Raw genomic sequence first — 13,108 nt, forward strand, 5'->3', positions numbered from 1 at the left:
AGTTCCTCTGCAAGTACCTGCTTGTGCTGAGAGCTGAAACAATTGTTTCCTCGGTGGACAATTTACAGGTTTGGAAAGCAAATTGAGGGTGTATCCAAGACGGACTATTTGAAGAACCCACCGGTCGGAGGTTATGAGAGGCCACCTTTGGTGAAAAAATTTTAACCTCCCCCCAACCGGCAAGTTGTCCTGGACAGAAACTTTGACCATGGCTATGTTCTGCTGAAGCCAGTTAAAAGCTTGTCCCTCGCTTTTGCTGGAGAGCAGCAGGGCCTTTAGGCGCAGGCTGTTGACAAGAACGAGCACGCTGGGGCTGAGCCTGAGCAGGCTGGCAAGCTGAAAAAGTGTACCTACACCTAGAATAGTAATAGCGAGCACTCCACAACTTGCCAAAATACCTCCTGGATCAGAAGACAGATAGAAAAGACGCCCAGCGTGAGAGCGAAGATATAGTATCTGTATGGTTCTTGATTTGTTCAGTGACCTCCTCAACCTTTTCTATAAAAAGGTTATCCCCCCGGCAAGGGGCATTCGCCAACCTCTGTTGAACAGAATGTTCCAGGTCAGAGACACAAAGCCATGAGAGTCTGCGCATCGCTATATCTTGGGAAGATCCTGTATGCCATATGAAAAGTGTCGTAAGTGCCCCTGGCCAAGAATTTGCGACACGACTTCTGCTGCTTGAGCAACTGGCAAAATGGTTCGGCCTGCTCCAGAGGGAGTGCATCAACCAAATCTGACAGCTGTCTCACCGAGTTCTGCAAGTGCACTCTTGCGAAGAGCTGGTATGACTGGACACGGGTGATGAGCATTGAGGTCTGATAAATCTTTCTCCCAAAAGAGTCCGGGGTTCTAGCTTCTCTGCCTGGGGGAGCCAAGGCATAGTCCCTAGTTCTCCTGGCTCTCTTGAGAGGAGAGTCAACCACCGTGGAATCATGAGATAACTGGGACCTCAAAAACCCAGGTTCACCGTGGATCCTATACTGGATGTCAGTTTTCTTAGGCACCACAGGGACAGAGTGGACTCCCAGTTCCGAACGAGGACTGCCTTGAGTACCTCGTGGAGAGGAGCCGTCACTGCCTCCTTAGGAAGGGAAGTTTAATCCAGGACCTTGAGCATCTTGGCCCAGGGCTCATCCTCCACTTCTACAGGGGTGGAATGGTATCAGCTATTTCCTGTACAAAAGAGGTGAAAGAGAGGTTCTCAAGTAGAGACAGTCTCCTCTCAGGTGGAGGGGAGGGCTCAGAAGGAATCCTTTAGGAATCATTGGAGGAAAAGTACCTGGGATTCTCTTCTGATTCCCATAAGCACTCCTCTTCGGTATCGGACAGCACTTCCCCAAGGGATGTCCAAGATCGTTCTTGCTTCGATGCCGAAGACCCATGTACTCGAGAGCGGCGTCAATAAACTGGCTCCCGTATCGACTCCTGTGAAGCTTCCTCCACTGACATCGAGGGGGTGCTGGCCTGGGTGGCTGTCGACACCGGTACCGCAAGTGGCTCCAGAATCGGGGGCCGCACTACAAGCTGAGGGCCAAGCTGGCCACAGCAGAAGGTATGATAGGCGCAAGCACCCCGATACCGACACACATCGCTGCATAAGGCCAGCCAGAAGCTGAGGGAGAAAGGCTCAGATACACTCATCGAGGGCCGCCAATGGGAAAGACTGTGGCGTTGGTTGAGGCACAGGATGCAGATTCGCTGGGGCCGGTATAGGAACAGGATCTCGGTGCTTGGAGACACACGCATCGGCACCTCCTGGATAGAGAGGTTGCAGTCCTCCTGGCTTTGACGCTTCTCAAAGTGCAAAATCCCTCAGTGCCCCGCACTCCTGAAAGCTCTAGTTTTTTCTATGGCAATATTGCCAGGTCTGGCGACGTGGGATGGTGTCTACCCACTTATAAGAATAAGCAAGCCTGCTTGTCCTTGAAGAAACAAATATAGCTATACTTATCATAATCAGTCAATGTGTGGCAAAGAGTCCCCGATGATGAGCAAAGTCAACCAAAATGTCCAGTCAATTCCTACAATCCCAAAGTGATCTAAAGCAATCCACAGTCCTTCTCATAAAACATGTCCTCACATTTCCTTGACCTGGTCCCAAGTTTTGCTAAAGCTTCTTCAGCAGGAAACGCTAAATTGGCGAGAACTCCAAATCCTCATAGCATATGAACTGCTCCAGATTGCCAAGAAGAAAAAAATAGCTCTCCTTTACTTTAACCAGTGGCCTGGACATGGCTAGATCTTAACATTGAGTCCCCTAATAATACATCAACCACAGAACCAAGGCCCATAGACCAAAGATCAGGGAGTCCGGCTCAAAAGCTGAGAAAAAAAAACAACAAAAGAGAAACTGCCAAACCAGTCCAACTGCATCATCTGCTGGAGGACGAGAAATACTAGAATATTCCTGGCTGCACCAACTGTTATACTGACGATATCATTGGAATCTTCTCCACCTCCATCTTCTAATATAAGGTAACGGAGTTCAAACATGTGTGGGATATGCATAAAGGAATCCTGTGCAGAAGGAATGGATCCTCAGAAGCTTAGCTGAAATTGGGTGGCGGAGCAGGTGGGGGGAAGAGGGGTTGGTGGTTGGGAGGCTAGGATAGGGGAGGGCAGACTTATACGGTCTGTACCAGAGCCGGTGATGGGAGGCGGGACTGGTGGTTGGGAGGCGGGAAATACTGCTGGGCAGACTTATACGGTCTGTGCCCTGAAAAGGACAGGTACAAATTCAAGGTAAGGTATACACATATGAGTTTGTCTTGGGCAGACTGGATGGACCATGCAGGTCTAGACTGATCTAGCAGGATGATAAGCATATTAAAACAAATATGCACTTCCTTAAGTGTCAATCATATCTCTGCTTCCCCTATTCTCCACCCCCTGGGAATGCCTACATTTATATAATCTAAAAATAGATATTATGATTTTTCTGTGCCTACTTTTGCACACATGCACATTGGGCAGTTTTATAGAAGCTTATTTGAACACACATAGTGCTGTTTAAATCTGAATCATAGTTACCTGATGCCAGGGTCCACCTTGGGGGTCAGTACTCAAGAAAAAGATCTAGGTGTCATTGTAGATAGTATGCTGAAATCCTCTGCTCAGTGTGTGGCTGTGGCCAAAAAAGCAAACAGGATGCTAGGAATTATTAGGAAAGGGATGGTGAACAAGACTGAAAATACTATAATGCCTCTGTATCAGTCCATGGCACGACCACACCTTGAGTACTGCATTCAGTTCTGGTCGCCATATCTCAAAAAAGATATAGCGGAATTAGAAAAGGTTCAAAGAAGAGCAACCAAAATGATAAAGGGGATGGAACTCCTCTTGTATGAGGAAAGGCTAAAGAGGTTAGGGCTCTTCAGCTTGGAAAAGAGACGGATGAGGGGAGATATGATTGAGGTCTACAAAATCCTGAGTGGTGTAGAATAAGTAGAAGCAAATAGATTTTTTACTTGTTCCAAAAGTACAAAAACTAGGGGACACTCAAGGAAGTTAAACTGAAATACCTTTAAAACAAATAGGAGGAAATAATTTTTCACTCAACAAACAGATAAGCTCTGGAACTCTTTACCAGAGGATGTGGTTAGCATACCTGGGTTTAAAAAGGGTTAGGACAAGTTCCTGGAGGAAAAGTCAATAATTTGCTATTGAGACAGACATGGGGAGGCAGTTGCTCGTCCCAGGACTGGTAGCATGGAATGTTGCTAATAATTGGGTTTCTGCCAGGTACTTGTGACCTGGCTTGGCCACTGTTTGAAAACGGGATACTGGGCTAGATGGACCATTGATTGAACTGACCCAGTATGGCTACTCATATAAAATTACCCTCTCAGTTCCCTTTTCAAAAACTGATCACTATCTGATCAATGAGTAGACTGAGTTCTAGATCTTTTTCTAAACCATTTCTTTAGCAGAACAATTGAATTACTTGCTACAAACAAACCATACGTAAACAGTAGGAGCTTATAAGATACCAGAAGAATACAAATAGTACATTACCTAGTGTTTTAAAGTTTTCTAACTCTTTCTGTAAATCCTGAGTAGATGGAATTTCAGAAACAGCTGGAACACGGTCAAGGTACCAATTTTTCAACTCTTTGTCTGCATTATGCCTATATAAAATATATCATCTCATGTTTAAAATTACAAACAATTAACATACACTGAAAAAGGTGTGAGCAAAAAATCTAAATAAATAAATACACAAAAGTTAAATCATTCCAACAACTACTGCTCTTGTTTCTTTATAAACTACATTGCTGCAACAAATAAAATAGAAATAATATTTGCTTATTTATTAATATGTACTACATTCTTTTTTTTTTTAATAGCAATAATAATGATAATAGCAATAATAAAAATAATTTTTATAAAGAGGCTGTTTTACTAAAGTGTGTTATGCAAATTAACACAAGTTAGCTATAAGTGCACGAAAAGGGAAACTGTTACTGTACTGGTATGACAGTGCATGCTAATTTGCATGTTAATTGCTTGATATGTTAGAGGATGGGATTTGGGCAAGTTATGGGTGGAGAAGGGGCAAGGACTGCACACTAAAGTTATGTGTGGTGCTTACCGGATGCTATCATTTGTGCAGGCAGTAAGTGCATCTGCTTTAACTGCAAATAATATAATGTGCAGTAAAGAACTTTTCTGTGCAGCAATTACATGGGACATGCTGAAAACACCCTGAACAATTATTGTACAGCCTTTGCACTTACTGCATGTTAATTTTTGCTGTTAAATGCAAAAATGTAGGGGGGTCTTTTACTAAGCCATAGTAGCGTTTTTAGCTCACGGTAGAAATCATCTGGCAGTAAATGCCGAAATGCCCAATTATATTCCTATGGGCGTCTTGGTGTTTACTGCCAGCTGATTTCTATCGTGAGCTAAAAATGCTACCGTGGCTTAGTAAAAGACCCCCTTAATGCACTATGGTAAAAGGGCCCCACTACAGTTACACACCACTTCAATTATCTCTATATATAAAGGGCAACACTAACGTTCTATGAAGCCTCCAGCCGAAAGTGTGAAGGGGGAGAGATATTCGGTTTCCCCATGAGTGTCTGCCCCGCCCTCGCTCTCTCTCTAACACAAACAGTGAAGGAAAACAGCAAAGCAGGAAATCAAATCGCTCTCTCTGTAACAATGAAGGACTCAGAGGGGGGAGGGGAGAGAGGGCAGGGACACACACACTCCCACATGCACACAGAAGAAAACCTTGCTAGCCCCCGTTTCATTTGCATCAGAAACGGGGCTTTTTTTACTAGTATGTTTATAATGTGGCACAACAAATAATCAAAACAGTACAATAAAAACTCAAATAAAACAGAAAAAACAGTAAAAACCACTAATAAAACTTCCAAGCCCTATAGAACAGCACATATCAATATCATATTTAAGGAACAGGGTACATTTGCAGGAAAAAAACAGGTTTCGGAAAGCTTTTGTTTGGGCCTGTTGGTGCTGCGTCTTAGAACCAAAAACCCAACACCTCACCCATACAAATTCCCCAACTGGTTCCTTAGCATCACCGGCCTGGTAAGTACCAAAAACAACTATAAACAAAAGAAGCTTCTTACATTACTAAAGTTTTATTCTAATCCAAGAATAGGAAAAATAAGAAATAATAAAAAGTTTAGGAGCAGCGCACAAGAAACAGAATGGTGAGGGAGCATAAACAAAAGGGAAATGCCATGGAAATGGTCGTACATTCCTTAGCCCTAATAGAGGCTGAGGAAGATTTTCATCGACCCCACCTTCCAGACCAGGCAATTATATAGGGTTTCCAGCCCTGAAGTACAAAGAACTGTTTTTTTTCCTAAGGAACACATCATACAGGAATACGTCATGCAGGATATGTCATTTGTTTGTTACAACTGCCCAAAAGCACATAAAAAATATATATATATTGCATTTCCCTAAAAGATACATCCTCAGTTCTTTGGTAAATAAGCACATCCTCAGTAAAACAACCTTTATCAAAGGATTCAGGATTCCGTTCTCACCGACCCCCTGCAATATGCCATTCTCCTATCCTGTCCTGATTGCAGAATTTTGTCTTTCTCCTCTGCCAGGCACCCTGCCCCTGTCACATGGAAATTAGTTCTGCAACCTAAAAGTCTCTAGAGGCTCTTTGAACACACTCATCGAAAACAGTGAATGGCATGACTCGTCTTTCAATTACCTGCCCAGAGGAAGGTAGGGAGGGATGAGGTACTTGCTTGACATCAAATGGCCTTGCTTGTGAGAGTCCAAGATGGCCGCTGAATGAAACGGAAGCGTTTCTGTGTTTCTCTCGTTTCCTGGACATACCTTCGATATGCCGAAGAGAAAGGGAAGGGCTGCGGTGGCTGTCTCCCAGCAACCAAGAGTTCCAGTCTCTTCAGGCCTGATTGATTTATTTTTGCAGACAACCGCAGGCATGGTATTGCCGTCGGAGAGCGGCCCGCATGTTCAGCCTATTACTGGAGAAAGTGGGCAGAACAATAGGCTGGAAGTATCGTTGAGCCCAGACGGAAGAGATCCGCCTCCTCAGCCAGTGAGGAGCAGCTCCCCGATGACGGTGTCCCTGATTGTGACGACCGGAGTGTCAGTAAGCAGTGAAGAATGGGAGGCAATTCCAACTACGTCGGAGGATATCAGTTTTTTAACCCCCATTTCACCTGCATCCACCAATAGAAAATCAACTGAGGAGACAGCAGGAGCGGCTGGGAGTGAGGGATTAAAACACGGTGTGGCAGAAGACATTTTCCTTTTTAAAAAACCTACTGATGTAACATTAGACAATCTCTGGCATCTAATTACTGAACTTGGGAGGGCTTTATGCCCCCAGATGAAAAAGATGAATGAAGAAATTCTTGTACTGAATGGGAAAATGAAGGAGATGGAAACTGAAGTTAAATCAGTGGCTCTACAAACTAAAAACCTTGAGAAAGAAGTGCAACAGATACAAACTTTGCAAATGACTATTGTTAAAGATTTAACTAACCTAAGGAGAAAATCAGAATTCCTTGAAAACTGTTCAAAAAGCAATAATTTGCGATTTATAAATTTTCCTTTGCAACCTCTGATCTCTCCGAGGGAAATGTTAAGAAATTACTTTAAAGAAGTGTTAGATATAGGGGATGAACAATTTCCTCCTATTTCCCAGGCTTTTCATATTCCTGGTAAAAAAGAAGAGCAACAATCAAATAATCAAGTATTAGATGTCTCTGCATTGCTTGAAAGTTCTGATACTGAACAAGTAACTGCATCAACTTTATTAGCTACGGTTGCGTTGACCTCGGACAAGTCATGGATATTAAAGAAATTTTTCCAGAAAAAAAGAGAAAACCTTTAGAGGTTTACAAACTCGGATATTTCCTGACTTGTCAAGGGATACCCAAAAGCGCAGACAAAAGTTTTTGCAATTGAAACAGGAGACGCTCCAATTAGGAGCGACGTTTTACCTTAAGTATCCATGTAAGTGTTTGGTAACTTATCAAACTGTTAAATACGTGTATTTTGACCCTTCTCAACTGAGCTTCTTTTTTTTTTTTTATCATTTAAATTTTTTACACGCAGAACATGCAATATGAAATACACTGTACAACTTGGTCATTAAAGCAAAAATAGTTCTATATTAAGATTACAATACTTTCAATGAAAGGAAAGAGCAAGTTATACAATTGATTAGACCACAAATCTACCAAAGGGGGGAAGTGAGTTAGATAATAGGAGATCTCAAACAGAAAAAGAAAAAAGCATATATGGCCTGGCCTATCTACCCTTATATCTTTAATAATCAAATGATATCAATTACTCTACAGGTTTAATAGCTAATTTTTTCATCTCTAGGAATGCTTTTAGATGTTCCGGTTCAAAAAAAGTATATTTTACACCCAAACATTTAACCAGACATTTACATGGGTAAGCCAACAAATATGTTGCCCCCAGGGCTCGTGTCTCTTCTCTATAAAATAAAAATTTCTTTCTCCTATCTTGAGTTGTTTTACAAACATCCGGGTATATCCACACTCTTTGACCACAAAAAATTTTCAAAGCATTTTTAAAGTATAGCTTCAGCACAGCGTTCAAATCTTGCTCAAAGACAAATGATATTAAACGAGTTCTACGTTGTTCAATATCAGATATAGATGTCTCCAAGATTAATGAAATGTCCAACTGTGCCGAAGAATCCAAAGGTTTTTTCTTACCACCATCTCCCAGTTCAGCTGACAGAGGACTAGGTAAATAATATACTCTATTTAGAGGAGGAACAGCTGAATCCGGGTATAGCAGAATTTCTTTTAAGTACTTCTTAAACACCACAGTAGGGCTCAACTCTTGAATCCAAGGAAAATTCAATATTCTAAGGTTCAACCTTCTATTAAAATTTTCAAATTGTTCAATTTTCCTGTGTATCATCATTTTGTCTGTTACTAAGGATTCAGTGACTGATTTTAAAGATTTTACTTCCTGCTGAAGTGCCTCAGTTTGTAACGTCGCCGCCTGTTTAGTTTTTTCAAAAGAGTTAGTCAAGGAGTCAATTTTACTAACTGTCTGGTTTAAGCCCTGTAGCATCCTCCATATCGCCTGTAGGTTTATCTCCGCCGGAGGATTCCCCTCCAAAGATATTGCCTCAACGTTCAGGGGAGGGTTAGCACCAACTGAGGTTTGGTCTAACACGACTTCCGTAGCAGACTCTTCCTCCTCTCCCTGCCCTGTAATCGCTGGAGGCGGAGGGCGATTATCTGGCGGCGACAATGATATTTCCAAGTCCAAGGGAGCCAAGGCTCCTCCAACGGCTCCCAAATCGGCGTCGCTTGCCTTTACAACGGGGATGGGCGCTGTAAACCAGTCCAGTATTTGTTGAAACGGGGAGGAAGTTCGGGCCATTGGCGTCTGGCCCTTTACTATCCCCTTCCTTTTGGTATGGGGCATTTTCAACTGAAAGGTAAGAAGAGGAAAAACAAGGCTTTCAACAAGTTCACCGTGCACAGTCCACAGACGCTCAGGCCGCCATCTTGACACGCCCCCCCCATGAGCTTCTTTATAATATCTAAAAGATCTCTTTAACTATATGTACACCAAGCCTGTAACGCTGAAGTCTTGATTTAGCTTTCTATTATTTGAAATATTTAATTTTTCCTTGTATCTCCAGTATTTGAAAAATTGGACTCCTTATTGTGGACTTTAAAGCAACTAAAGGAAAACATTTCTTTAGTATTCCTCTAATAGAAGCCTTAGGGCTGGTTATCTTGTTTAGCTGCTTTTCTTGCTCAAGTGAATTTACTTGTGATTTGTAACTGAATAATTATAAATAAATTAATTTAAAAAATGGCCTTGCTTGTATCATTGTAATCCACAGGAAAAAAAAAAGGTCTTCACCTCTTATGGTCTGTAGATTAATTCTTTATATTAGATATTTAGCAGCACTGAAACTGCATGGTCTGGGCCTTCATAAGTACACCTCCACCAACAGTTTTGAAAGCAAGGATATTCCTGATTAACTGGATATGCTCAGGCAAAGTGCTCCGTAATACTATCAAAGCACACTAGAAGGAACGGCAACATGAGAGAAGGGCTGTCCTGACAGAAGGAATAAACAAGTGATTATTACCTATTGATCCTTAGGGCCAGATGGCATATAGGTACACCTAGGAGTACTGAAGGAACTTAAGGAAGTTCTGGTGGCTCTGTTATCTGATCTTTACAATGCTTCTCCAGAATCAGGAGTGGTCCTGAAGGACTGGAGATGGGTAGATATGGTCCCTCTCCACAAAGGAAGTAAAAGGGAAGTTAAGAACCAGAGGCAGGTTAGTCTGACCTCTGTAGTAAGTAAATTAATAGACATGCTTCTAAAACAGAATATAGTAAAGTTTTTGGAATCCAATGGATTGCAGGACCTGAGGTAGCATGGTTTCAGTAGAGGCAGGTCCTGTCAGATAAATCTGATTAATTTCTTTGACTGAGTGGTTAGAGAGTTGGATAAAGGGACAGTGCTAGATGTGGTGTACTTAAATTTTGGCAAAGCCTTTGACACAGTTCCATATACACGATTTATAAATAAGCTGAGCGCCCTTGTTATAAGGCTTAAAATGGCTGATTAGATTGGAAAATGATTGACAAAGGGTAGCAGTATAGGACTTCTGGTGGAGCCACCAACCATGATGGCCGTATATTAAACAATTTCCCCGGGCTCTCCCTATGAATACCCCCCCCTCCCCCCCACTGTGAGGAATGAAGAGTCCCAATTGTTGTGGCTATTTAATATAAAACATTACCAGGATACTTGTGGCAGGAGAGGCTCTTCTGAATATTGAGTCTTCTTTTATGGCAAACTTTGAGAACAGAGGTGAGAACACTGGAGCTGCTGATGAAGAGGGAGAAAGCGAATGCCAGCTGGAGCAGTGGCGTTCTGTGTGTAGGAGCGCAGCAAGGATGAGTCCAGAGGTGGAAATGGTGCTGGAAGTACCACCTCCACCTCTGGTGAGCAGTGGCCTTGGATTTGGCAAATTATCTCCAGGGCTCCCTGCAGTGTGGCTGAAGCTGCCACATGGTAAATACAGTGCATGGCCCATGGCATAGTGGCCATGCGTCGAGGGCCTCACTCTCCAGCACTTTCTCCACTGATTCCCTTGGGCAGAAAGGAGTGTCTCGATAAGGATTGAGGGACTAATATTTTGCTGGCAGTGTGATACTCTCCTAATCTCCTGAGGCATATATATGGACAATCAAGAGTTTGAGACTGGGTCTGCCTCCTTTTCTACTCCTGCGCTTGCCCACGGACATACATTAAGCTGAGCTGGAGTCCAGATACCAGAACAAATGTTATTGCTTTGTCTAACCTTATTTTTCTAACTGTGCTCTGGAGGTAAACTCTGCTGCCAGTGTGCTCCTAACCCTTTATAGGGTGTCTCACAGAGCTCCTGGTAGCTGTAGGTTGTCAAGGCCCACTGGGAATTGATTTGGAACAACTTAATATTTGCAGAACTGTAAAACAGTAAGATCAGATTTGGAATAACTCTAGAGGTCTTTTACTAAAGCTTAGCTCAAGTTATCTGCAGCAGGGTCCATAGGCATAAAATGGGTCCTGCTGCATATAACAAGCTAAGCTTTAGTACACGACCCCCTCTTTGTTTTTAGGTCATCATATTGGCACGAAGCACGCTGCTGATATGCTGAAACAAGTGAAATCCAAGGCTGTGTGCCAACCTCCTCTTCTATTTTTTATTTATTTGATAATTTGCAAACTTAGACACAAGCAAAACCACTTGTTACAGAAACATTGAGAAAATATCATAATATAAGCAAAAAGAAAAGGAAAAATACAAAAATCTACATTAGACCACCAAAAGAGAAGTGGCCAAAGCATCAATGGAAATCAAAGGAAAATAAGCAAAGAAATATACATAGGTCAATAACAAGATACTTCCACCAGAATTAAATTATAGATCCAATTAAATAACAGTTCCACTAGAAATCTTCTTTTTTGCCGCTTCCACCGAAGAGGACGCCTCCGCCGCGTCTTCCACTGGCAAGATCTCGCTCGCTTCTGCGAGTGTTCATATTTGTTGCATTTTTCCCTCCTTGTAGAAGACCAGTGAAAAAGGGTGTCTCCATTTATACCGGATTCCCAACTCTTGAAGTCGTCTGGTCACAGGCTTCAGGTCTGCCCTTCGCTTTAATGTAGTTGCAGCTAGATCCTGGTAGATTTCCACTGCATACGAGTCCCATTTAAAGTTTGAGGTCTGCCGTGCCGCTTTTGCCACCTATTCCTTCAGCTTGTAATCCCGAAAGCAGACAATTATGTCTTTGAGTAGATTCGCTCGCGGGGACCCTAGCGCTCGATGGGCCCTTTCTAGGAGAATCGACGCAGGTTCTATCATAGTGCCCCCCACTGCCAACAGGTCGCTCACCAGCCTCTGTATAGTATCCTTGCAGTCCAGATATGCAGGGGACTCCGGTAATCCCCGAAAGCGCAGATTACTTCTGCAGCTGCGGTTCTCAAGGGCCTCCAGTTTGTCCAGAATTTGCTGCTGCGTCCGCTGGGCCTCAATAGTTCGCTGCTCTAAAGTCTCTATCGACTCAGAATGGGCATCTAATCGGGTCTCTGCTTCCTCAATCCTGGTGCCAAGCTCCTGTATTTCGCCCTTCAATTCAGCCCCCATATTGACTAATTCACTCCGCATGGCTTTGAGATCAGACCTTATTCTTGCAGCCATTTCTGCCACTCAGGTCCCATCTCCTCTTCTGTCCCCTCTCGGTCTGCACCTGACTCAGGCTCTTTCACAGGTAACTGCTCGTTGCGGGATACAGCCATCGCTTGTTCTGGGCGATTTTGTTGCGCGGTTGCCATTTTGTTTTTCCCTCGCGGTGTCGATGAGTAAGCAAAGCGGGAAAGATCGATCTTTTCCAACTCTCCCTGCATTCGACTCTCACGCTCTCTTCGTTGCTCACACCTCCGCTCTTAATGGGCCGCTACTGCGTTTGCAAATCGGGCTTTTTATCGTCTTTTTCCCGTGAGTTACACAGAGCTCCGTTTTCAGGCAACCATGTCACTCGGTGACGTCACTTCCTCTCTCGAAATCTTCTTTTTAAAAATTTATATTTATTGAAATTGTTTAATTAAATTCACAAGCAAATAAAAACTGCTACAGCAAAGAAGTTAAAGTACACTAAATATATAGAAGCTGGCATTGGATACGTGGGGATTGGTAGATATTTGAAGGGCGCATAATCCTGGAGACATCAGTCTTATTCCAGATTAGATTATGTTTGGATATGCTAATCAGTTGGATAGATGGGAACGTATGACCATACACCCCATTCATGTCTCTGACCATGCCATGGTTTTGGAACTGCTGAAGATGGTTAATGCTAGCTCAGGAGAAAATCCCAAGGACTCGTGGAAGGGCATTTTCGATATTAAGTCTGACTTTGGACGTTTTGCTCAAAACATCCAGAATCCAAATGGCAAATATAATAAGTTTTCAAACAGCAAAACGTCTGTCTTAAAAATGACCACTTGCTAGATGTTTTTGTGTTCCATTTATCTTTTGGTCCATTTTCGAAAAAATAAATGTCCAAATAAAAATACACAAAA

At 42.8% G+C, this 13,108-nt stretch overlaps 1 protein-coding gene across 1 annotated transcript in view; it reads right to left on the minus strand.

Annotated features, from left to right (window-relative positions):
- The window catches only part of LOC115472448, a 61,924-nt gene that overhangs the window by 18,253 nt on the left and 30,563 nt on the right, over positions 1-13,108 (minus strand). Inside the window, exon 4 of the mRNA XM_030206736.1 lies at positions 4,018-4,130. Within this exon, the coding sequence (XP_030062596.1) occupies positions 4,018-4,130 (113 nt within the window). The remainder of the gene's footprint in view (positions 1-4,017; positions 4,131-13,108) is intronic.

Source organism: Microcaecilia unicolor, chromosome 6 (genome assembly GCF_901765095.1).
Source record: "Microcaecilia unicolor chromosome 6, aMicUni1.1, whole genome shotgun sequence".
Taxonomy (NCBI): domain Eukaryota; kingdom Metazoa; phylum Chordata; class Amphibia; order Gymnophiona; family Siphonopidae; genus Microcaecilia; species Microcaecilia unicolor.